This window comes from Pongo abelii, chromosome 16 (assembly GCF_028885655.2).
Source record: "Pongo abelii isolate AG06213 chromosome 16, NHGRI_mPonAbe1-v2.0_pri, whole genome shotgun sequence".
NCBI lineage: Eukaryota > Metazoa > Chordata > Mammalia > Primates > Hominidae > Pongo > Pongo abelii.
In genome coordinates, this window is record NC_072001.2 from 77,661,683 (window position 1) to 77,687,405 (window position 25,723).

General features: G+C 58.1%; 1 protein-coding gene across 1 annotated transcript; it reads right to left on the minus strand.

Moving 5' to 3' along the window:
* Nucleotides 1-1,677: 1,677 nt before the first annotated feature.
* Nucleotides 1,678-25,723, minus strand: SEMA7A (semaphorin 7A (JohnMiltonHagen blood group)). Its single transcript, XM_002825657.5, has 14 exons — nucleotides 25,464-25,723; nucleotides 11,197-11,348; nucleotides 10,665-10,706; nucleotides 10,274-10,366; nucleotides 9,991-10,075; nucleotides 9,735-9,845; nucleotides 8,975-9,114; nucleotides 8,168-8,352; nucleotides 7,225-7,333; nucleotides 6,934-7,132; nucleotides 4,272-4,399; nucleotides 3,943-4,097; nucleotides 3,682-3,743; nucleotides 1,678-3,372 (listed from the first exon to the last, which is right to left on the minus strand). The coding sequence occupies exons 1-14, from the start codon at nucleotides 25,633-25,635 to the stop codon at nucleotides 3,011-3,013; spliced, it is 1,995 nt and encodes a 664-aa protein (XP_002825703.3). The 5' UTR covers nucleotides 25,636-25,723; the 3' UTR covers nucleotides 1,678-3,010.

The following is a 25,723-nucleotide window of genomic DNA, read 5'->3' on the forward strand; positions in this document are numbered from 1 at the left end:
CCAGCTCATTTACATGGAATTTACACGGGCTCATTTCATGCCTTAATGCACACGGCTTCCCTCCCAGCCCAGCCTCTCCTGGTGCCTCCACAGAGACAAAGGAGTGGGTTCCATCACTCAAATCCCCTGCCATGGACCCATCAGAGCACCAAGAGCATCTCTGGAAAGAGGGAGGCTGCTGAGGCCCAGAGAGGACAGGGAACTCAGTGGAGACCACCAGCACTCCAGGAGGGACCAAGGCTTAAACCCACACTTTGTCCACTCGCCGCTCAGACCATTTGGGGCTGGAATTCACTCCCATCCTTTGCTTTGCCACCAGCCTCCAGCTTGCTGAGCAGGAGCCTGTGAAACCCCCGTCCTGCTGCCGATGCTTGGCTGTGCACTGGAATACAGACAGACTGGGACAGACAAGATGTGCAGGAAAGGGTCCACAGAAGCCCAGGTCCAGCCCTGCCTTTTACACAGGAGAGAAATGAGGCTCGGGAAAGGCGAGGGTCTGCCCAGGACCACAAATGGTGGCAGCAGCCCCAGGTCTCTGCCCCAGCTGCCCAGGGCTCTTCTGGGTCCCCCAAACTCCCAAAGACCCCTGGTCCCATGTACCTGCTGGTCCCCCAGGGCACGCCGAGTGTTGGGGGAGAAAAGGATGGGGAGAATCCTCAAGAATGGGCTGGCTATGAGAGTGCAGAGCAAACTGAAGTGGGAGGGAGCACTGTGGGTGGGGGCAATTCCAGTCCTGTGGGGTCTGCCAGAGCCAACCAGAAGCTGGGCTCAGACAGAGAAATGAACTGCCCCAAGTCTGCCATGGACCCCTCCAGCAGTCACTGCTCAGGAAAAACACCTAGCAGACCCCAAAGGCCTAGGTCCTTGCCTCCAGGGACAGGGGACAGAGAGAAGGGAACAAAGGGGAGGGGAGGCCACTGGGGGACATCTGGACTTCTATCTGCAGTGCCCCCGACTGTCCCTGCCCTTCATCCCAGGGCCACTGCCCTCATCCTGACCTCCACCCGCCACTGGACAGCCTCCTAACTCCCCTGCAGCCTTCCACCCCAGCCTGAGAGGCTCCTTCCTGCACAAACTTATGTGTTCTAAAACCTATTTACTTGATCTTGGAGGGATTCCTGAGTTTCTACAACTCAAATCCCACCTCATCACTCATAAACCCTCCCCACAGGTCCCTCCCTACTCTCCGACCCTCACCCAGACCCCTATCCTGCCTGGAGCAAATCCCATTCCCTCATCTCTTCAGCCGGCACCAGCCTCCTGCACACACACTCAAGGACACAGCATCCCACAGGGCCGCATTTGATCAGCTTGCCCTCCAGAACTGCCCCTTGAAGGCAGGGAGTCCCGAGGCTGTTTCTAGCATGGCCCAGGCCAGGCCTTCCAGGGGAAGTGGTGGGAAGTGGAGGCTGGGAATGGGGAAAAGGGGTGCATGTGCTATCGGGGCTCTGGGATCAAGGCTCGGGCAAACAGCACACTGCTGAGGAGTCGTGGGTTCAGGTCCCCATTCCTGCCTCTCACTAGCTACAGCCCTGCTGAGCCGGCTCCTGGGCCCTAACCAGGACATGAAAGAATGCATGTGATGCTCATGCAGCCAGGGGGTGGCGAGTAATAAACAGGAGCCCCCACCAACACCCCCTGACCAGGACAGCTTTGCAGGCAAGGAACAGGCGCAGGTAAATAAATAGCTTGTTTATTAGTAATATGTTACATTATTAAAGTGCATTGAGAAGAGGTGCAGGGGCCAAAGCTGGAAGGCCGCTGGCCCCAGCCCCTGCCCTGGGTGGCCAGACACAGCTGGAGAAGGACCCAGCTCCCCCCTGAAATGGATGGACAGGGCTGGGGGCAGGGCCGCCTGCCTGGAGAGCTCGGCCCAGGCCATCCCCACTGGAATTTTCACAGTTTAGCCTAAGTTATAACATGTCCTGAGCGAAGGTGGGAGGCTAGGAGCATGGAAGCACAGCCCCTGGGGAAGGGGGCTGAGAGGAAGGGAGGAGGCCCCCCGCCCCCCAACCCTCAACGCCAAGGGCAGAGTCCTGGAACCTCCCCCTGAGGACCCGGCTCGTCCTTCTAAATGAACACGGTGAAACTAGGGCTCAGTTTTCTCCTTCATTCTCCCTTGTTTCCCTCACCCCACCCCCTCCCATAACCACCCCCAACACCGGGGGCTCCAACAACGTCCCCCTCAGACCGGGCTCCCAGGGCAGAGCCAGCTCATGCCACTCTCCAAGAACCCATGCCCGTCTCCAGACTCTTATCTCATCCCCGGGAGCCTCAGACTGGGATCACCCCCCTCCCCAACCCATCCCTTCCCAGCCCCTCCCTTTCCCACCCCCCGCATGTAGTTTTGGTATTTTCATACAGATGCAGTCGGAAGTAGCTATACATGAAATAAGCCTAACATAAAAATAGAGCTTTTTCCGTCCTTCCGTCCGGAAAGCAAACATCCTTCAATAAACATGCAAGGCGGCTGTCCTGTGGGACCCAGGACCAGAGAGGGAGCTGCAGAGGACAGGGCTGGACAGAGGGTAGCCCTGGGTCTTCAGGAACACCAGCCATCCAGCCATGAGACAGGGAGGGGAAGGAGGCAATGTGGGTACCAAGAGTCCACAAGGACTCAGGCCTCAGCCCCAGGGTCCAGAGATGGGGTCCCAGCTCTCCTATCCAAACCCACTCCCCGACCCATGGGCTCGTGGGCCGGGAGCATCACTGCATTTAGTCAAGTTTGAGGAGTCTGAAAAATATTTTCCAGAAGATAAAGTCTTGGGTCATCGATGCCCCAGCTTCACAGTCGGTGCCCTCATTCTCAGCCCCTCACCGTCCATGCACCACCTGGGGCCCAGCAGCCGCCCGCGGCTGGACGTCTCCAGGCCTGGCATCCTCCACTGGGTTATCCTGTCCCCTGGAAGAAGTGGCAGGCAAGGAGCTCCCGGGCCAGCCGGCTCTGAGTGTGAGACGTTCTAGTGCCCTGGGCTGCAGAAGCCTGAGGCATGCCCAGCCTCGGGAGGCCCTAGTGGACCAGCAAAACAAGAGTGAGTGTAGGCAGCACCCCCAGCCAGAGGGAGGCGGCCAGGGCACAGGCATGGCCCAGCAGGTGCTCAGCCATGATGCCGTCCTCGGGCAGCAGCTGCCAGTGCTGAGCCTCACGGAAGTAGGAGCCCTCCTGGGCCTCGCAGAAGTAGTGGCCGTACTGCTGCGCCGTGAGGTTCTCGATGAACAGGATGCAGTTGGGGCTCTGGTGACCAGGTTCGCAGCTCTGCTCCACGTTCTCCTTGTGGCGCCATGAGTAGGTGGCGTGGCGGGATTCCATGGGGCAGCTCAGGTAGTAGCGAGAGTTTGGGGCCAGGGAAACCTTCTGCAGTGGGGCCTTGTCTGGGGAGGCAGGGGGGAAGCAGCCGTGAGGAGGGACCAAGAGCTCCCAGGGGAGGATGTGTCCTCCCCACGGACTGGGATCCCAGGACAAGGCTTCTGAATGAACGTGGGGAACCCAGCCCTCAGCTTCCTCCTTTGTTCTCCCGTCTCGCTCACCCCACCAAGAGGGCTCCCTCTGCAGGACTGTATCCTGCCCCACGTGCCTGGGGCCCACAGGACAAGGCCATGTCTCCCTCAGACCAGGACAATCAGGGCAGGGCAGTACCCCACTCACTGGGCCACAGCCGCCAGCAGGGCCAGATCAGGTACCTGGTTTGGGGTTGGGACACTCCTTGTGTGGCTCGGCTGGATTAATGGATTGCAGCACTGACCTGGAGTGGGAAGGACGAAAGAGGATCAGCAGATACAAGGCTGCAGACCTGGCTTTCCTGTCGTTACCCCAGTGCAGTTCCAGCAGAGAGGAGGGTCCCACCAGAAAGGCCCAGTACCGCCACCCCCTCCAGCCCGACAACACCTCCCCCTCTCCCACACCCACCTTCTCCCAGGGACGAGGGATCCCGGCCAACGTACCGTTCGGAGCTGTAGATGGAGACGCAGCGGCCATGGTCCCAGCCGCAGTAGGGGTCTCGGGACATGAGGCAACCGTGGCAGCCCCCGCCATAGACCTCACACAGGTCCAGGGGCACCTGGCTCACCTCCCACTGGGAGCTCACATACAGCTTCCTCTGGAAGGACAGCAGGACTGGGTCAGGCCCGGGCCCCACCCCACACTCAGTCCTAAACGTCCAGGCCCTAAGGCCTAGAAGCTCTTAAAAGAACACACAAATCACATGCAAAGGAGCCCTGTCCTCAGCTGCGGTCACTGCATAGCCCATGGGATGCAGTGGGGGAAGGCTCACCCGCTCAGCATCCAGCGACATGGTTTGGATGGCAGCCGCACGGCGGAAGGGCTGGATCTCCATGATGTTGAAGACAAAGCTGTGCTCCTGCTCCCCAGGCTCCACCACCTTGTGGATAGTGCCCCTGTCTGTGTGTGGTGGGCAGAGGGTCAGTGGGCGGGAGTCCCACTGCGGGGCCGGGCAGCCTCCCTCTAGGCCGGGGAGGGGTGGGAAGTCACAGCTCAGGCGAGGGTCACAGGACTGGTGTGGGCAGGGCGAGGAGAGCGTGACTGGGGAGGAATGTGGGAGCCTAAGGGCAGCCTGGAACCTTCCAAGGCTGGTCCAGAGAGGCCATCCCGGGAGGTCCACGGGTCCCTGGATACGGCCTCCAACATTCCCAAGGCTGCACGGGAAGAACAGAAGCAGGAGCCCCACACCAGCAAGGACAGTACGGCTGCTGTCCATGCATCACCTCGTTTAACCCTCCACAGCCCTGCGAGGTGGCTGTCATCTTCCTCACTCCACAGATAAGGAAATCAGGCTCAGAAAGGCTAAGCCACTTGCTCAAGGTCACACAGCTGGCAAGCAGCAGAGACCAAGTTGGAACTCAAATCTGTCAGAGCCCAACCATTTAGCTGCTTCTACAACTCCCCTGCCTCCTGGACTCTTAGGGAATATATTTACTTTAAATACATTTTTTTATTTTGGAGTAATTTTAGATGCCCAGAAAAGTTGCAAAGATAGTACAGAGAGCTCCAATCTACCCTTCTCCAGTTCCCCCTAATGTTACCATCTTACATAACCACGGTATATTTGTCACAACTAGGCAACTGACATTGGTGCATTACTATTAACAAAACTACAGACTTTATTTGGATTTCACTAGTTTTTCCACAAATGTCCTTCTTCTGTTCTAGGATCCAATTCAGGACTCCACGTTGCATTTGATCTTAGGGAATATCTTAATTTTATAAAATCTTAGATCTAAAAAGGATCTTGGATTCTAAATCAAGAGTTCCCAAGGTCTTATAAGCGAGCTGCCTGCCTCCTAGACCAATGCTCTCTCCGTTCACAATGAGGGACCAATGGGCACCCTGACCCCTGGTCCTCCCAATCCTACCTCACCTGCTGTCCCAGTTTCTAGAATAGCCTACCTCCCTCTCTCCCTCCCTCCCAATTTCCCAGGGCATCACCTGCCCCAAAAAAACAGTCAGATGATCGCCTGCCTAGGATGTTTCCTCTACACATCCGTGATCCTCATCTGTGGACTCTGAGATGTGGCCAGATGCTCCTTGGGCCTGATAAGCCCCCACCCCAGCCACCGCCTTCACAGACATACTGCCCTATACCTCCTTCCAAACCAGCCCCAGTAACAGCATCCCCTTGGCAAAATTCTCAGGAAAAGAGCCAATACTTCTCCCAGTTGTGAGAGCCTCCCATTCTCTGCAGAGGACTCAGAAAGTTCTATTTTTTAATCTAGCCCCAATATGAATGATGCAGGCTCCAAAACGGTGCCTCCTGCACGGCCCTTGGAGAGAACCAAGACACCTTCTCTAATCACTCAAGTGTGCTCACCTCCCAAGTCTGCAGGAAGGGAATCCATGGCCCAAGTCCAGCCTTCCTTGTCCTAGCTCCTGCTCCCAGTCCTGCACTGTGTGACCTCTCCTCTCCTGCTCCCCAGTGCCCTGCCATCCCTGGCTGACCACAACAGCTGTGCCAGCCACTACTGTTGCCGAGCAAGGACGGGGGCCCAAGGGTGTAGCCGGGATGAATAGGGAGTAAAGAGGCAGGGAATCAGGACCCAGGCTCTGCCCTGTGGGAAATTCCTCTCCCCAAGGCTTCCAGGAGCCAAACCATGGTGCTGGGGTTCTAGTTTCCTACAAGGTCACCAAAGCCGAGATAGTTCCAAGGTGAAGCAGCAACAGGAGATCACATGGGGAATGTGAACAACTGAGGTTGGGCGCCTGGGCCTGAACTGAATGGCCCCAGGGGTGCTAGAGGCCCTTTCCAGTCTCAAGGAAGGCAGCTGGCATGGGAAGCTGCCACAAACCCAACTCAGGACTGGCTCCTCCGTGTCCTGTGGCTTTCCAGAATGCAGGAGCATCTCCCAGGGCATTCCACCCAGCTTCGCCCAGCAGGGCCTACTCCAGGGAAGAGGAGAGGCTGCCCCTGTCCTCTGTGAGATGGCAAAGCCTCTGCCCCCTGGAACTCCTTCCTCTTGCCTAATTTGTGCCCCACCAACTCCTCAAATGTTTCCTCTCACCTGCACAATCCCAAAGACAGGCGCAGGACCTGACTCCCTCATTCTGCCTGGCAGAGGCCAGGATCCCTGTGGTTCAGGCCCCTCCTCCTCATTTGCCACGTCTCTTCCTACCATCTTCTTCCCTGAGTCAGACATCTGGACCAAAGATGCACCTGGCTTTGCTCAGACTCTCCAGATTTCCGCCTCCAAACCCAATGCTTGCTTTTCTCCCATCCCCCTTTCCCTCTTGCCCCTACCTCCTCCAGGAAGCTCTCCCTGCCTGACTCTTCCACACCCACACACATTAACCCCTGACAACTCTAGTCACTGAATTATTCCTTCCACATGTAAAGATCCAACCAGATGTTAACTACATTATTCCTTACACCTTTCATGCCCATTTTTACAAAGCAAACTGAGGGTCCCAGGGTAGCTTCTCACCTGTAGTTAGGTAAAGCACATGAAAGGTCTCCCCGTGGCTGGCTTGCATGCGGTGGACGGCCACTTTCTGGTAGTGGTATTTAGAGTGGAACAATGGCGTCTTCAGAGGCCCCATGGGCTCCACCCTCTGCGCCACCTCTGGGTGACGGTCAGCCACCTGGAAGGTCTCTGTGGGTATCGGCTGCTGGTCTGGGAGGCACTGGGCAAGGAGAGCAGGCCCAGGTCAGTGGGGTGGTGGGAGGTGAGGCAGAAGGAGGGCTGGGCCTGGGCCACGGCTGGTGTCACGCTCACCTTGCCAGGCCGTGGGTTGGGAAGGCTTGAGTGGTAGCCCTTGAGTGAGGAGGTGCGGAAGACCTTGTCAATGTCACCGAGGGAATACACGCAGACAGCTGAGTAGTTCCTGCAGTGACATGGAGACCAGCTCAATGGGGGGCCCAGAACCCACCCATCCACCTCCACTCACCCAGGCCAGCCCTGTGCCTGGCACTGAGTTGCCAAACACCACTGAAAATGGGGAGGGATGGAGAGAAGGAAGGAGAGGAGTTCAGCCTAATTTCTTTGTGCTGCAATCTAAAACCACAACCTTGTGTCCTGTTACAGAATCACTGAGTCTAGAGGCCATCTGCTCTACCCAACCCCAAGGCAGGAGGAACCCCAACATAGGCTGAGCAGTTCTCTAGCCCTCCCTGGGCACAGGCTGTGGGATGCTGATGCCCCAGGAGGCCAGACCCCCAACCCCTTCCCAGCCTGGGCCACAGAGCAGGGTCTTGGCTTCCTCCACTCTATCCCTAACTCTCCCCACACACACCCAACACTTTTGCCTGCCGTGTTTTCAATCAATGAGAGTGATTAAGAAGTGTGAATTATCGGGCTCAGGCAGTGCCTGAGCAGGTGTAATAGCACCCAGCTCCCCGAGAGATGCTTCAGCAGCTTCCTCCTGGGCCCAGTGTCCACTCTGGGCACACGCAGGTGGTGGGACACACAGGCACAAGTGCAGTCATGAGTGTGCATATAGGGCATGCACACACACCCATGAGTGCAGACTCACTCACACAACAGTACACACATCGCACTGGCTGTCCCCCCACCCCACACCCAGCAACAGCCCAGCCTCTTGAGCCTGCAGCCCCTGCTCGTGCCACACCAGGCAGGCACTCAGCAGGGCCCAAGGCCTCCTGTCCCTACTGGACACTGAACCAATGCCAGCCCCGGCCCCAGGACAAGGGCCACTCACCAGGGGTTGGAGAAAACACCATAGACCCTGGTGTCCCTCCACTGGCCGCTGGGGTCAGGGAGCAGGAAGACGTCTTGCAGCCTGTTGAAGTTCTTGTTGGTGGCAGCGTCACTGCATACCAGCATGGCTTTCAGAAAAGTGTTCCACTTGGAGACTGACAGTGAACTTTCCCCACCCTGGTCCCCCTGGAAGGGTAGAGGGGAGAAGAGGTCCCTCAGCACCTGCCCAGGCTTCCCCACACACCCCAGGAAACCACTGCCAGCAATATCAGCACCTGGGCCCAGAGGAGGAAGGCAGGCTGTGAGGGGCCAGGACCTGCCGGGGGTGCCCCAGGACTCAGGGCAGGTCTCCAGATGAGACTCCAGCAGGCAGGTCTCCAGATGAGACTCCAGCAAGCAGGCCTGGCTGATCCAGAGCCCAGGGCCAGCGGTGCCCAGGGTCAGGGCAGGTGAGAGTGCCAGGTCCCCACAGGGCAGACGGACTCAGACACACATTTACTGACTCACACACCCACACACGTGGCACAGCACATTCACACAGGCAAAACACACACACACACACACACACACACACCATCATACTCACACATGCTCACATGCCATCATACGTACACAGGAGCTCAGCTACCTTTACCCACACACAGACACATGACGCTCCATGCACACACAGCTGCTCCCATAGTCCCTGACACAGACCCACTCATACATCCACACAACTTCTACATGCACACGGACACACAGAACTCACCCTCACTCAGGCCTATTCATGCACAGACATGTAGCCAGCAGCCCTCACGCCCCTGCTCACCCTGCACAGCTGGGCCACACGGGACACATTGAGAGGAGCCTCGGGATTCTTGTCAGGATTGTCCTCTCGGAAGAAGTAGTAGATCTTGTCATCGTAAGCCTGGTCTTGGTGCACGATGGTGGCTTTGATGAACTGTGGGTCTGCCAGGGACAGAGGCGAGTGGGCGTAAGGCTGGGAAGCTTGCTCGGGAGACCATCCCAACCATGCACACTCTCCTCCCTCCTTCGGGTCTGCACAAACCACGGCAAATCAGATCTGGAATAGGACTCAGAACATCAGGTCCAACACCCCAAGGGGCCCTAGGCCCTGCACCTCCACCCCACACCTGTTTTGCCCTCTTCCTACAAAGATGTCATCGGCCCAGGAGCGATGACTTCATGCTTGGGGACTGAGGGAAGGTCCCTAGGGGCCCCTATGTCACTTCTGCCCAATTGGCAGAGCCCTAATGAGGAGGGAGTTGGGGGCTGCCTCCACGTGAACTCAGCAGAGGATAAACTTTGGCTCCTGGGGACCCTGCGCTGGGTCTGGGGCTCCCTCTGTTTGTGTTCCTGAAGAGCGCTGGGCCCATCCCACTGCTACACCTTGTCTGTTCCTCTGCTCCCAGCCAACCCTAACTTCTCAGGCCTATACCAAGGTCCTGCTTTCCTGCATGGCCCCAACAGCCGTCAGGGAGCCCTCCCAGAAACATCAGGATCCCATCTGCCACCTTAGGTGCTCACACCCCCTTGTCCACCCTCGGCCCAGCCGGAGCCTGACTCACTCTGCATGACAGTATCACTGGTGTACAGCTCACTCTCGCCCCGGATGCGGCGGAACCGAGGGATCTTCCCATTGTATTCCTGCTTCCGGATGGTGGAATATACCTCGTCCCCTGGGGTCAGTGGGAGGGAGAAATGAGTAAGGGCAGGCAGTTCCTGGAAGTCCCTCCTCCAGGCACTGGACAAAGAGCTGACCACTCCTCTCCCAGCCCAGTTCAGAAGCATCCCCCTGGGGCGCCTGCTCCAGCACTGCCCTACCTTCAAACAGAACCAGGGAGTTCTCGTCCGGGCTGAAGGGGGCATAGCCTCTCATCTCACCAAGCGGCACCACAGTGCCATTCACCTGTGGGAGATCCAGAGGGTCAGATGGCCACATAATCCCACAGCCACTGCCTCCCATGACGGCCAGTTTCTCGGCCAGGGGCCCCATCCTCCCAGGGCAAGGCCAGCATTGGAGTCTCGCCATCTTCCCACCACGAAGGGCAGAAGCCCACCCAGTAGAAGGTGAGCTGATCAGGCACATGGGGAGCAGCCTTCTCACCAGGTTCCAGCAGCTGGGGTGCCGGGCGTTGGTGCCACAGGCCAGCAGCCCCTCACTCCGCCTCTCCAGGAGAGTGATGTAGTTCTCACAGTCCTGCCCAGGGAAGAGAGAAGGGAGGAGAGAAATTGGTTGCTGGAAGGCCCTGGCAGGCCTAGCGGTAGGACCCCCAGGATCAGGGAAGAAGGTGTCAAAAGGGCTGAGCATAGGTGACAGCCTCCCAGGACAGCCCAGAGTGGGTGCAGCTGACGCCATCCCCTAAGCACAGAGGACCACGTCTCCCCATCAGTCTGGGACTCGCGGGGCAGGGCCATGCTTCCTTCCTTAGACCCTCAGGGTCTCCTCTCCCTTTACCGAGTGGCTCAGACCCCTCCATACTCCCTCCCCCACTCACCCGCTTATCCAGACAGGACCCCTTTGTGGAGCCGATGTTCACCTGGGGGAAGGGGAGAAGCATTAGTTCACTCTGCCAGGGGTGAGATACCCCTGAAATGCTTTCCACACAGCCTCAGAATAAGCCCCAAAGGAAGCAACCATTATTCTCATCTGACAGATGAGCAACTGGGGCTCTGAGAGGGTGAGTGATCTACCTGAGGTCAAACAGGGTCTCATATCCAGAGCTGAGGCCCAGAGGGTTCAGAAGACCAGCCATGGGCTCTGGGGCCCAGCTTCCAGCCTGGGCTTTCCGCAGCAGCACTGCCCAGCTGGCCAGGCCCATTAGCTCCTGCTTTTCTCCACACCGCCCCAGCTCCCCACTCCAATCTGGACTACCTTTAGGGAGCCTCCCCCAGGAGCCATTTATAGGATACGGAGGTGGGGGCAGTTTAGGAAGAGATGCCAGCTCCCTCGGATTCCCTGAGGACCCTTGGCATGGCCAGAGGGGAGATAAGAGGGTAGGGGGGTGTTGGGGGAAGAGAGAGGCTCACCGTGCGCACAGATGCGTTCTTGCCCTCGGGGAAGTCAAAGAGGTAGACCTTGCCGCGTCCTCCCACCCACACGGAGGAGCTGCCTGGCTCATGGAAAAGCACCGTGTGCGGCTCAGTCTGGCCAAAGTCCACCCGGTCCTGCCCTACATGGCCTGAGGAGGAGACAATTAGTAGAAACATTGAAGCCAGGTCCTAAGAGAGAAGACTCTGGGTCCCCTCCACATGGCACACCGGAACCTGCTTGACAACCAGTGCTTGGTGCTCAGGGTCCTGGCAGGGCCTCAGACAAGCTCTGGGCTGGGGTGGCACCCAGACTCAGAGAGCCAAGGACAGGAGAAGTAAGAGATCCTCCGACGGGCTCCAGCAACCAGCTGTCCTCACCCACAACACAGCCCCTCCCCTAGTGTGGCAGCCTCTCCTTCCTTCACAGTATGTGTGACCTCAGAGTGGGGAAGGATTTAGGGACCTCTTGGGGGAACAGATCCCTTCCTCTGGCACGCACTTTTGAGGGCTGGGCTCCGGCAGGAGGACCAGGGCTCCTTGGCCATGCTCTGGGAGGCTCTCTGCTGCCCTAAGCCAAAGCAAGCAGCGTCCCCCAACCCCGGGCCTTTCAGCAGGCAGCAGGGCCTTCAAGCACCCCCACTTGGAGTCCAGGTTCCCAGGAATCACAATGCTCAGAACCCCTTCTCCTCCTTCAGGAATCCCTCTCCAACCCCTCCTGGCCCATCCCCAGCCCCTTAGTGAGCACTAGACTAGATGAGGAAAGGAATCTCCACATCTACTCCCTCCCATTTCACAGATGGGAAAACAGAGGCCAAGGGAGGGGCAGCCCAAGGGCACACGGAAGCAGGGCAGTAGCAGATCCTGAACCAGAGCCTACACTCCTGCCTACCAAGCTGGACTCTGCTCCATGGCCCACTCTGGCCTGGTTTCACCCATGAGGATGCTAGCTCTCCGGGGGGGTGAAGATCAGCTCTTCCTCCCCAGCAACTCTGGGACAGGAGGACCTTCACAGAGCACAGCCTGGGCCTTTCAGCAGAAGGGCTGACTGGGAAAATTTTCCCCAAAACAGAAACTGACTGCAGCCACTGCCTCTGGGGAGGTGTCTCATCTCCAGTGACACTGCTGAGGTTGTCCTGGTTGCAGGAGTAAATTATAGGGATTGGATGGCCTGTGGTTGTGCCCCCAGCAATCAGCCACACCCAGCATCTTCCCACCTCTGACCAGCCTGGGGCCTCACCCAGGAACTGGGTCTGACCACTGTTTTTTCAGCTGCAGGAAACTCTGGGGCAGCCAGCTTGGCAGTGACACTCAAGCTCCAGCTCTGACCAAAAAGAACTACCATTTCCTCAACTCTGCCCCCGATCCCTCTTATTCCCATTGGAGCCATCCCTATTGATTCTGCATTTAACAGGGGCAAGGAGCAGCTGGACCACACACTGTGCCACCACATCTTTAAGAAACATCCCCTCATGGCCAGGTCACCCCCGGAAGTGAGCCTTCTTCACCTCTTCTGTGGTCTGGCACACGGTGCAGAGGAGAATGCTGAGGTGCCCTGTGAGACATGCCAAGGTCACACCAGCAGGCAGGACAGATTAGCTTGTCCCAGGCTGGAGTATCAGTTCTCAGGAGCATGGCAGGCTACAGAGAGAAGTGCTGAGCTCACTGTCCTTGGGTGGCATGGCTCTCCTGCTGCATATCACAAACAGCCCAACTGAACAGCTCCGGGGATATCAGCCCTCCCTAGCCCCCAAGCCTCCCTCCCTGTAGGCCCCAGATGTGCAGAGCAAGGGCTGAGAGGTACTGGCACTTCGGTGGGAGGGAGGGAGGGAGAGCTGGCAGGTCTTGGGTGCTGCCCTGCTCCCTCTCCCTTTCTGGGATAAAATTAGAGTGCTGGGGTCACAGACACGGTCTTCCTGACTCCGCTCCCATAACTCCCCTTCCACCCGCAGCGCAAGCTGCAGCCACCATCCCCTATGGCCCAGCCAGGGATCCAGACAGTCTGCAGCCCCATCTCCCCTCCTGCTCCCCTCCCATCCACCGATAGCCAGCCTGGCAGCCAGGAAAAGGTGCGTGTTTGCATCTAGAGATGCTGGGCTAGGACCTGAGATCCATAGCCCCTGGGAGTCAAAGCAGAAAAGTCCCAGCCGTCAGACTGTGCTAGCCACCTCCATCAGTCCCCTTAGCCCCACTCCTGCACCAAGGCCACAGGCCCAGGTCTCCGAGGGGGCCAGCAAGGCCAATGTACAACTACTCAAGGGAAAAGAGGCACCAGACAGGACTCTGGGGGGGGCGCCCTGGTCTAGGAATTGCAGGGCTGTTGAAGAGAAGAGGAAAACAGTCCTGCCCTAGGGAGTCGAGCCTGATGGCAGAGGCATGACTGGGTCCTGGAGAGCAAGGTCTGAGGGGGAGGCCTGGCCATACCCTGGGAATACATCTGAGGGGTCAGACAGCCACACCACAGAAAGCTTCCACAGCGGCAAAACTGTCTTAGCATGGACCCCAGGGCTGCCCACAAAGTATCTGCTGAAGACATGAAGGAAGGGTGAGGGCTGCTGGTCCCTAGGTAGGAGCTGCGGCACTAGGGCCCGGACAATCCCATGCGGATCTGCAAGCCTGAGCCCAGTTCCCTTCAAACCCTAGCCACAACGGCTAGGGTGGAGGAAGCAGGGACTGTTCGTCCCATTTTGCAGGAAAACGAACAGGAGCCCAGGACCACGGCCTCCCATGACCCCCAGGTTCCTGCCCCTCCCAGCTCTGTTCTTGGTGATGCGTATGGGCTAGAGGGAATGACACCAGCTCAGCCCCAGGACAAGGCCTTGGCCCATTCTCCACCCCAGCCCCAGCCTGGGCTCCCGCACCGCCCGAGGCCCTCAAAAGGCCTGATTGTGCCCGGGAAGTGTCGAGCAGCAGCAGCTCGATGAATACATGAAAGGAAGCTTTGTTCAGGTTGGCAGGAGCGGGGGCTGGGGGCTCAGGGGCAGGAGGGCTGCCTGGAAGTGAAGGCAGCACCAAGCCGTCAGGGCCGGCCTCGAGTCTCTGCCCAGGCAGGGGCTGAGCGAGGCCAGGGGCTGCCCCTAAAAAGGCCAGGCCAAGGGAGTATGTGTCATATCCCTGAACATTTTCTTTGTGATGCTTTATGAACCCAAAGGGAGAGGTGAGGTAGATAAAAGCTGGATGGGCCCAGAACAGGCCGGGAGGGAAAGCCAGGCAGAGGACACAACCTGAGCAAAGGTGGGGAAGGTGGCTGTACGGAGGACAGAGGCCATGCGCTGCAGCCTGGCAGAGTCCTAATGAGAGAATAATCGGGAAGGTGAGCTGAGGCCCACGTGTGATGGGGGAGGGAAGACGCAGCCTGTCCAAGGACACACTGACCCACTGCCCACCACTCTCCCCTGCTGCCTGAACTCTACAAGCAGGGCCAGGAGTGGAAAATGCCTCCCCATCCTCTGGCGTCCCCCACCTCCCGGCTCCCCCTGCTTCCCATCCTGCTTGTCTAAAAGGAGCACCGTCTGGCACCGTGTCTCCCCCCTCACTCCCCAGCCTGACGCATTAGTGGCTGACTAAGTGGTAGCTAAAAGCTCCCAGAATAACCAGGGGTTCAGGTAGGGGAGGGGGCTAGGGACACATGGGGAGGGCATAGCCCAGAGGCAGTCCAGAACAAGACAACCCACCTCCCGCCCCATGTGATTCTGAGCCAGTCCTCACTTGTGCTGGACCAAGAAAGCACATTCAGGCTGCCCCGTACCCAGCCGGACTCCATAGTTCCCCTGAGTCCCATTTCTCATGGTGGCAGGGCCAGCAAGGCCCAGCTCCAGCCAGACAGAAGGGCTGCAAGGATGGCTGGGTTGTAGGAGATAACCTCCACCAGACACAGCCCCAGGGCCGGGTGCTCACAGGGCTCTGATCCCATTGGAAAGAATGGGGCCTGACTCCTTAGGGACCCTACCCTCGATCACCACCCCAGCAGCTGACCGACTGTGGCAAGTCTGGGCCTCTGGCATGCATTTCCTAACTCAGGCCTGCCTGGTGGAGCACGCTTCCTCTTCTCATTCACTCTGGTGCTGTCACCGTCTGGCCCGCTGTCCCCATACTCTTGTTTGTGAAAGAGGAGTGCAGCTCCAGGGGAGGGCAGAGTGGGAGGTGTTGTTGTCCGTGAAGGGGCTGGGTCCCATGCTCTGGTCTGGCAAAGCCAGCCTTGCAACCTGACCCACTGACCCAGTGGGCCTTGAATGTAACCTCAAGGAGCCTTTTGAAAGTGGGCAGAGAGTCAGGCTCTGAAAATGGCAGGAATGTGGGCACCCCCACAGAGAATGCCTAAGTCAGGCAGTCAGAGAGGCCCCAGGCCAAAGAGCAGAAAGCAGGCCGACCTCAGGTTGGAGAGCCAGCACATCCGGCAGGATCCTCCTCCCACAGTTGTGCCCCCACCCCTGCACTGCCAGGCCTACCTCACACCCTCACTCAACTATGTGCCTGGAAAAGAGAGTAGACGGAAGGCCCACGTGATGCCCCGGAATTAGCCTGCAGCCTCTCCACCCTTTGGAATCCCACATCCACATGTCAAGGTGGAAGGGAGAGGATCTAAACAGTCATTGAACTGAAGGACACAGAGGCCAGAGAGGCTGTACCACCGGCTCAAGGACACAGAGCGAGGGAAGCTCCAAGTTTCCAGTACCCATTACCCAGCTGCTTCTCTCCAGGATCACATCCTGGGCTTCCTGGAGAGCCTCTGATTTGCAAAAAGCTGTATATTCAGCCTCTCCCTACTTCCCTGAATCATCCCTACTCTATCCTTCCCTCTCTTGCTCACTAGGTGCCGAGTCACTAACCTGATAACTAAAGGGAATCACCCGCCCACCCACCTTCCAGGTGAGGCCCTGATCTCCCAGGGGCCTTTAGTGATCAAAGCCTTAAATCCAAAGGAGTGACTAATGGTGGAAGTGTAGGTGCCGTGCATGTCAGAGTGGTAGAGGAAACCCTTCCACTAGGGGTGGGAGTACATGAACAAATGTTTCTGTCTCTCCTGATATGGCCAGGAAGAGGGTGTGAGAAGCCTGGTTTCCAGGGTGGCACCGGCTTGGTGCTAAGGATAGGTCATGGTTGCAGGTGGGTCCTGGCAACTCTCAGGCAGGGTTAGGTTCTAGATTAGCTAGTTGCCTGGCAGGGGCAGAGCCTGTGTGCTGGGGCAGGTGGTGGGGCCTCAAGACAGCACTCAGCTCATGGAGGAGTGAGAAGTCTAACTTCTTTATGAGCTATGAGAAGAGCGAGCTGTGTGCTGGGCCAAAGGGGAGCATCCTCCCACCCACCAAGGTCAGCTGTGGGTGGGAGGCGAGTATATCTCATGTGTGGCTCAGCCCTGGCTCCAAGAAGCCGCATTATCTCTTTGGTGGCTGGACAGCTGGCTGGCTGTGATGGTGACTGGGGCTGGGACTTCCTGGGTTCATTTTGCTCCCTGTGGATTAGCTGGGTGCGAGTCGGGGTGGGTGCTGGTACTTGTTTGGGCCTGGGTTTTATGATCCACCAGGATTCTTGAAACAAATCACAAAACAATCAGGATTAAGTCCATGGGTCTTTTTGGGAAAGTGTGACTCTCTGAGTGCCAGAGAAGTCAGTTTTCTGGAAGTGGAGGCAGCAGAAGAAACTGACATTCTCATCTGCTTCCACTGACCGGCCCACCAAACCTCCAGCCACCCTGCAAAGAAGGCAGGACAATCTGTATTGCCGTTTTACAAACAGGAAAACGAATGCCCTTCCAAGCCACCAAGGTCTGGATGCTCTCCCCACGGGACCACTGTGCTCAAAGGACCACAAAAAGGTTTGGCTATTGGGGAGACTGTCTGGGGCAAAGTCCTGGGGAGAAGGGACAGTGTGGAAAGCAAGTCCCTTGGTGAGGGGCTGTGCTGAGCAGGATTCAGGGACTCAGGGTAGGAAGGCTGGCACTGAGGCCCAGCTGGAGTGGGTAAGAGGCCCTGAGCCCACGCCCAGGGAAGGCCGGAAGCCCAGGACAAACATCATGTCCTATCTACCTTCTGGCTGTTCTCCAGCCCAGCAGGTTCCAAAAGCCCCAGAGTGGGGCCAAAGTCAGCTGGTGGCTCCTTCAAAGCAGACAATGGGTAGCGGTGCAGGGCCTGCCCTTGGGCCCAGAGCCAGGACAGGGGTCGGGGAGAGGGCGGAGAATGGCTACACCACCCCAAGTGGAGGGAGGGAGGCAGGTGGAAGACTGTTGAGAAACAGAAGGTTCCCCAGTCTTAGCCTTAGCCTGAACCAGCAGGGGAGACTGAGCAAGGGCAGCCAGCCAGCAAAGCCCATTAGGGAGAACTGGCAGGGGCTGGGCTGCCAGGGCTGCATTCCATCAGAAACCAGAGATGCCAGAGGAGGAGGAGGAAGATGATGACGATGATGATGATGCCCCTACCACCCAACCCTTCCATCGCATTTACTATGTGCCAAGCACTATTCCAAATGATTTTTAGATATATTAACTCATTTAATCATCACTGGACTCTCATGAAGTAGGTTCTTCTATTATCCCCATTCTGCAGATGAGGACCATGAGACACAGAGAAGCTGAGTAACTTACCCAGCATTACACAGCTAGTAAGAGATGGAGCAGAGGTTCATACTCAGGCAAGCTGACTCCAGAATCTGTGCTTATAACATTGTATTCCAGAGATGGGCCCTTGGAGGCTTCCAAGGCCAGCCCTTCCCCGACAGATGAGGAGACCAAAGCCTACAGAGGGTGAGGCCTAATTAGAGGCTACTTGGCCAATGAAGTCCTGACCTCTGCCCGTAACACCCTGAAGAGTGTGTGCCAGTGAGCACAGGTGTGCAGGCCCAGGTGAATGTAGTGAATTCCTATGCTTTGATGTTGCCCTGGCATCCGTTTTGAATATAAGCTGGGTTTTCTCACACCAGAAGCAGGGCTCAGTCAACCTTGACACCGTTTCCAGCTCCCCACCTCCTCCCAGTTCCTCCATGTGCTCAATCCAGATATCTACCGTAGACAGTCATCTCCTGGTGACTGCTTCCCTGTGGGATGGCTACATACAGCCCACTTGACTGGTCCCGCTGACCTTGTCCCACAGCCTGCATGGACTGTGCAGATAGGCCAGTGACCTTGTCTCAGTCACAACATGACCTCCTGGAACTCGTGACTGCTTGCTGTAAACCCACCAATTAAAACTCCCTGTGGAGGCCAGGCACGGTGGGTCACGCCTGTAATCCTGGCGCTTTGGGAGGCTGAGGTGGGCAGATCATTTGAGGTGAGGAGTTCGAGACCAGCCTGGCCAACATGGTGAAACCCTGTCTCTACCAAAAATACAAAAAAATTAGCCAGACATGGTGGTGAGCGCCTGTACTCCCAGCTACTTGGGAGGCTGAGGCAGAAGAATCGCTTGAACCCAGGAGGCAGAGGTGGTAGTGAGCTGAGACCGCGCCACTGCACTCCAGCCTGGGTGATAGAGCGAGACTCCATCTCAAAACAACAACAACAAAACAAACTCCCTGTGGAAAACTTGTTGGAATAACACCTTGGACCCCATAAAGATGCTGGCCCATGGATCCCCCCACCCTGCACGTGCTCCCTGACCTCCACCTGTGTGTGGCTTCAGGTACACCAGGTATCCCTCAAGACCTGCTAGTAACAAAATCTTTATTTCCACCTGTCTCTCAATCATGGAAGAGGTGCTCTCCATCTTAAAGATCCTAAGTTACCACAGTGGGGCAGGAATCTTCTCGAGGTGCGGCGTGGGGCCCTGGTCCTGAGTGACTGATTAGGAAGACAAGTCTCCTGAGATCTCTGCTCAGAACATAAAGTACTCTGTGGGGCCGGGTGCCATGGCTCATGCCTGTTATCCCAGCACTTCGGGAGACCAAGGCAGAAGGATCACGTGTGTCCAGGATGTCCAAGGAAGTCATCACAGTGACCTTCCTTCCTCGACAGGCTGGGCCAGAGCTCCTGCCTCAGCCTCCCAAGTAGCTGGGATTACAGGCGTGTGCCACCACACCCAGCTAATTTTTTTGTATTTTTAGTAGAGATGGGGTTTCACCATGTTGGCCAGGCTGGTCTCAAACTCCTGACCTCAAATGATCCGCCTGCCTTGGCCTCCCAAAGTGCTGGGATTACAGGCGTTAGACTCTGTACAAACAACAATATGAATAGCTGTCTATTCTGCACTCTGCCCCCACCCTATGCCCCTGCTCCTAGCTCTAGCCTGGCTCCTCCTCCTCTCCCACGAAGTCTTCCTTGATTGCACCATCCCACACTGACCTTTCCTGTTCTCACCTCCTTGTCACAGTCCTAGGCTACATCTGCAGGTCATTCCTGACCTCCCCAGGGGTCCACCCTACTTCACAGGCAGAAGACCCACCTCTCCAGGAATGTGGGGGCTCCCCAAGGGCAAACCCAGGGCTTCTCTTCCTGCCTCTCCCCCAGAGGAGCTGAACACAGACCTAGGCTGGCTGCCCTCCATGATGAGGGGTCACCCGGGGGTGCTGGCACAGAGCCCAAGCCTCTGGCTAGAAGCATGGGGTGCAGAAGGTATGGCAGGATCAGCCTAATCCCAGGCTGTCATGACAGTTAAAACCTGATTAGCCCGAGCTGGGACACAGATCAACCTGTCCTTGGGACCCAAGGCCCAGCCCACCTGAGGAAAGACCAGAAGAGGTATATGGAGCTGGTCCGAATCCAAGGTCCTGAAGAGAGGGCACTCATGGCTGGTGCGGCTCCTGGGAACAGACAGCACTGGGGCAGGAAGAGTCTGGGCCCAGCTGAGCTAGCAGAGGAGGAAAGGCACTCAAGGGGCCCCCAGCCTGGGACAGAGTATGATGGCAGACAGAAAGCTGGAAACAGGCTGAGAGCTGGGGCAGAAGCAGGCTCAGAAGACTCAGCCCCGGTCCCAGCTCTGCCTGTCTCGTTGGGTGACCTTGGGCCAGTCCCTGTCATCTCTGAGCCTCAGTTTCCCCATCTGTGGAATGTTTGGCTGGCCCAGCTAATCTCTGACATTTCTTTCCTGACATCCTAAGCTCGCGCTGTCAGGCTGTGTGGGTTGGGGTCATCCAAGAAGGTTCCTCAGAGAAACTGAGAAAGAACCAGCAGCCTCCTTTCTGGGCAGAAAGGAGGAGGAGGGTGAGTGGGGTGCAGAGAGGAGTGGGGGAGCCAGGGAGCAGTGAGGGAAGAACTGTGGGAGTCTAGGAGGCAGTGGGGCCAGGCCACCATGCAGGGCCTGGGGAAGGCGGCAGCTGTGTGCCGTGTGTTCCGGATGGGGTGCAGCATAAGGACAGAGGTCTTCCGGGAGGCTGGGCACAGTTCTGGAGAGATGGCAAGGCCAGGGCCAGGGAGAGCAAAGGGCTTGGAGAGCCACCCCATACCATTCGGGGCAGAGAGGGGACAGTCCCTCGAGGCCTGGCTGGCAAGGGAAGGGGGAACTCTGTCCTCTGAGGAGGCAGGGCCCAACAAGGCGCCGTGGCCCTCCATCCCCCAGCTCTCTTTCTGGCCTGCCTGGTTCCCTGAGGACAGGACAGCTGGCCATACACCTGGTGGCTGGCCCTCCCTGCAAGGGTATGGAACCCTGGCTCTTCTGAAGGCAGGACAGGTTAAGGGCCCCTTCCTCCCCCAACCATGGACGAAGGAAGGCTCCTGGGGCAGCCACGCTGGGCCAAAAAAGGAAATCAAGAGAAGTGGAAACTTTTCAGTCCAGAGCTGCCGACCAAAGCAGGGGAAGTGCAGTCAGTCTCTTGTGACAGAGCCGTGTGAAGCTGGGGGTGGACAGACCGTCAGCTAGTGGCCCATCTACTCCAGCTACTGCCCCTTGAGGGCTGCCAGACCTGCCCCCGGACTGAGCTTCACATCCCACCTTGCTTGGCCCTCCTCAAAAAACAGAGCCCAGCTTTCCCTGCTTTCCCCAGGGCCCCACCCTCAGCCCAGACAGTGACCTATCCATGCCACTCCCACCCCGCCACCTCCATGTTCCTTCCATCTCCGCAGAGGAAGAGCAAGAGAAGACAGAGCTGAGGGACAGACCTTCTCACCTGGAGACTGTCCTGCGGTCAGGAGTCAATGGGGAAAGCCGTGGTCTCCCTGGACCCAGACCCAGCCTCCCACCAGGGAGCTGTGATGGGGCTATGGCCTTGCCAGCACTCAAGAGGCCTTCCCTGACTGCCACGGCCCTTCTCCAGTGGGTGCAGCCTTCCTCCCCACTGCTGCGCCAGCCATAGGATGACAGGTATCCCCTCACCTATGCCCAGCTGGACAAGTTTCAAACTTTTCGGGAGCCCCCAGGCCCAGGCTGACTCAACGCCTCTTCACATGGGGGCCCCTCACATGGCTTCTCTCCTCTCTGTGGTCCTAAATGTAAGTTCTTGGGTTTAAAATCCTACTAAGTGGGGTGCTTCCTCTTGTTCCTTCCCTCCCCCAGCTGGCTCCTCCTCCTGCCATTTCAGCTTGCTACCTCTTCCAGGAAGCCCTCCCTGATTTGGAAAATTGGGTTAGGCATCTCCTCAGTGCCCATAGCTGCTCTCTGTTACACATTCTGTTGTACCTGCAGGTTTATCTGCCCATGTACATCTACACTGAGAAGTCTACAAGGGCACGGAATCATGTTGTTCCTCATCACCAGATCCCCAAGCTCAGCTCCAAGACCAGCACAAGGTTGGCCCTGGCAAATGTTTGCTGAATGAATATGTCCACCCTTGAGGGCACAAGCTAATGATCCATTTCCTCCAAATGATCCTCAGCCTTTGGCCCACGAGAGAAAAAGATAGGAAAGAACGCGAACTTAAGGGTTTCCCCTGACTTCCCAGGTTTCAATTTCTCCTCCAGATTTCTCGAAATCTAAGATTTAAACAGGCCACCACAGACTCTGCCCAGCCCCTCCCATCCCAGAGAGACAGAAATCCTAAGACATTAAATCTCAGAAAAGGATGAGCCCCCTCCCCTACCCTCTTTGGGCATTTGGGGAAACTGGGGTTCAGTAAAAGGCAAAGACTTGGCCAGAGTCACAGAGCAAATTAGGTCACAGCCTGAACCAGGCTCCCGACCTCCCAGCTCTCTCCCCTATACCGTGGTCATCCTTGGACCTGTGCCAGCGTCCATTCAACCGGACCTGCTCTCAGAATCTTCACTGTCCAGGACAGAGAGGTCACAGAGCTTGGTAGGAAGCTCCTGGTGACCTCACCAAGCATCTCTCTCAGCTTAGGAAACTCCCCCTCTCCTCCGGGGAATTGCCCCCCCACCATGAGACTCTGCAGAGGGAGTTCACCTTGAAGGTGATGAACACATCTAAGTCCCCAAGGGGGCAAGGATTTCCACTGGAAATGCTGATGCTTGGGGAGCCCCAGATGTGACCTCATCCCCTGGAGGAGGTAACAACAACCTCCTGCCCTGAGGAGCAGCCCCAGAATGGCTCCCCAGCAGCCACCAAGTCAACAATAACAACCCGTTGTTTCATTGGACAAAAGCGAGGGAGGGCAGAACCAGCTGGGCAGGTTGAGACTGGGGATGTGGGCTCTGTTTCCCCATGGACAGGCTGGTTCACCTCTGACCTTGGGGTTCCAAGCCTTCTTTAGCTCCTCCAACCACTGATAAAATGGAAGAGGGGTGCACAGCTTACAAAGGCATGCCAACCCCCTGCTAAGCCCCAGCCTTCACCTGCAATCTACTCCCTTCCAGTTACTGCTTGCAGGAAGATCAGGACCACACATGCACATCCTTGACTGGCCCATGTGTCAGTGACAGCTCTTGGGGGACAACCCCTACAGCCTTTCTTGCTCTGGCAAGCTCTAAGGGTCAAAGACAAGTGTGGAGCTCAAGGACACCCAGCAGGTACATGATGGCCCATCTCTCTCCCTGGCCTGAGCTACACTGTGCCGGACTTTCATCAAGCTGCAGAGGCAGCAACCTCCCTGATCAGTGCAGGCTGGGCCCTCTCAGAGTTCCCTGCTTTAATATTTCTCTAGAACTTGGGGATCCAAGCAGCAGAAAATAAAGAACTTTCCATACCTATTCCAGTCCCCACAGCTGTCCTGACTCAAAACTAAAACCCCCATCTATGCCTCATAGAGAAATGGCTCCAGAACCACCACCATCCCTGATTTTGTCATTCCTGGATACCACCATACTCCCACCCACCACTGGTAGACAGAGCTCTAGGCTTCCAGCAAGACCCCCTCTTACCCTATTCCTGGGTTTGTCCTACCCAAGCCCATTCCTGTCCGATTGCCATGTGTCACCCCACAGGAGACAGGAGGCAGCTGTCAGTCGGGCACACCATCACCAGCTGGTGGCCCTGGGGGTGGGGGCAGGTGAATGGCAGGGCCTGTCTGGCCAGTGGGGCACCTGGCACTGGTGAAGGAGACCACAGACTGTCGTTGGACAAGACTGGTGAACGGTTGGCAGACCCCAGCCAGCGGGGCTCAACAGTGCATTACTAAGCAGAGGACACAGCCAGTGTGGCTACAGCAGTGAACTGCGGGCAGTGGGGGTAGGCCATGGAGCTAGGCTGGGAGCTTCGAAAAGTGGATAAGAGGACTGAAAGCAGCTTTAAATAGCCTCAGGGTGGGAACTAAGTGCCCAGGATGGGATGTATGCATTAAGTGCTAAGAAGTGGGTGTGCATTAAGTGGGGTGGGGGTGGGGGGTCATGGGAAGACTGTGGGACAGGCAAACAGAGCCAAAATGCAAGGGGTTTGATGGAGGGAAAGATTCCAGAACACTCAGACATGGCCATTTGTCCCCTCCAGAGTGCCCACACGCTATGATGTCCAAGACAGCCAAGGGGACTGAGGGAAGGCAAAGCTGCTGGGAGGGCAAAGGAAGCTTGGGCTGGAGCTGGGATGGCAGAGGGGTGTGCAGGCCTCCTCCATGCACAGGCGGCCAGAGCTCTAGCAGCACTGCTCGGCTTCCTCCAGGAGCGCCTCAGGCTGGGTGGCCGAGCTGGTCCCCAGAGCACCTCATTCATGGTCGCTGAACCACCTAAATCCTTCTCCCCTCCCTAACCCAGAACCTGGACTGGTCCTGTGCCAGATCAGAGCCCCTGCCTGCACCTGAGCTCCCACACTGCTCAGTGACCTTGGGCAAGTCACATTCCCTCAGCTACTGCGGCAGTTCGGGCCACTCGTTTTGTGTATGGTTTTTTTTCCCCTCTGCTAATAATACCTGCCCCAGATAATGCTCAGACTCCCGCAATCCCTGCAAACTGCCAAAGGCATCAAAAGGCTCCCGGTGGGGCCAGACCCGACCAGTTCCCCCAGCCCCCACTGCGAGTCCCCCACCATCACGACAGGGGGGCCGCAGACACGCCAAATTTGGGGACAGAGCCGAGTTGGCCTGGGGGCGGGGAGGCATTTGTGTGCAATGCAGGGGAGGGGAGATCAGTTCCTCGCGGCAGAAAGCCTCAAACCCCCGCCTAGCCGGCTTTCTGTCCCATAGTACAGGGTCTAAACTGAGGTGCCCTGGGGGAGACTCCAGTCCCCCAGGTTCTCATATCTACCCTGGCCTAAAGGCTGCACCCCCGCCCTAGATCCACCGCCTGGGGGTCCCAACGGCTGTGCCCCACCCAACGGGCACTGCCCCCCAACGCTGGAGCCGATTTCTGGTGACAACTGCCACGTGCGGGCAAGGGGGGAGCGGCCGGTCCCGGTATTGCAGAGGCAGCGCCCTGGTACCCCAAGCCCCGGCACCGCACCATGTCCCGCCGCCTCGCCGCAGGGTGCCCACCCCCTTGCCTGGCCCGAGCTCCGGGCCGGGGCGGGGGCGGGGGCAGGCGGCGGGGTCTTTGTTCCCGCTGCCGAAGCGCGGCGGCGGCGGCAAGGGGTCCGCGCCCCCCTCGCCGGCCCAGCCTGCGCCCCGCGCGCCAGCAGAGCCCGCAGCTCAAGAGGAGGGTAGCCGGGTTGGGGTCCCGGGCGGGGAAAGGTCCTGCGCCGAAGCCCCCGAGCCAGAGGACCCAGAGTGGCTCGGGGCCGAGAGAGGGGCCCGCCCCCTCCCCTGGCGCCCGGGCGTTGCGGCTCCCGGCTGCCAGGGACTTGGTGCGACTTAGCCGGGGCTCCGGCCCCCGCCGCTCGCTCGCCGCAGCGTTACAGCCGGCTCTGGTGTGCCAGCGCGCACACTCACACACACTCACCCAAACCCACACGCTCCACGCAGGGACAGCGCGGGGACAGCCCGGGACCCGCAGAGCCGCGCGCACGCACTCCCTCCGGGTGCAGCACACTCCGCACCCGCCCCGCGCAGCGTCTGATCCCGCGCCCGACCGGCCGCGCGGCGCCGCCTACCTTTCCAGACGGCGAAGATGCGGGGTCCGCTCCTTAGGTGGCCTTGGGCGGAGGCGGCGGCCGCCCAGAGCAGCAGCAGCAGCCGCAGCGGGAGCCCCAACCGAGCCGGCGGGCCAGGGACGCGGGAGCGCGGTGCGCTGGGGGCGGCACGTCCGGGCGGAGGAGGCGTCATCCCGTGGCCCCGGGAGCGACAGCGGCAATCAGCCGAGACTGAGCCAGCGCCCGGCCGCAGGCAGACCCTAGCGCCAGGAGGCGGAGCC

What these genes read in the sequence shown, in the direction of transcription:
- SEMA7A (XM_002825657.5), bottom strand. Translation starts at nt 25,635, where the DNA reads ATGACGCCTCCTCCGCCCGGACGTGCCGCCCCCAGCGCACCGCGCTCC. An exon ending in CATCTTCGCCGTCTGGAAAG is followed by an intron (nt 11,349 to 25,463) that starts GTAGGCGGCGCC and finishes TCTCCTCCTCAG; the next exon opens with GCCATGTAGGGCAGGACCGG. An exon ending in GGTGTTTTCTCCAACCCCTG is followed by an intron (nt 7,334 to 8,167) that starts GTGAGTGGCCCT and finishes ATGTCACTGCAG; the next exon opens with GAACTACTCAGCTGTCTGCG.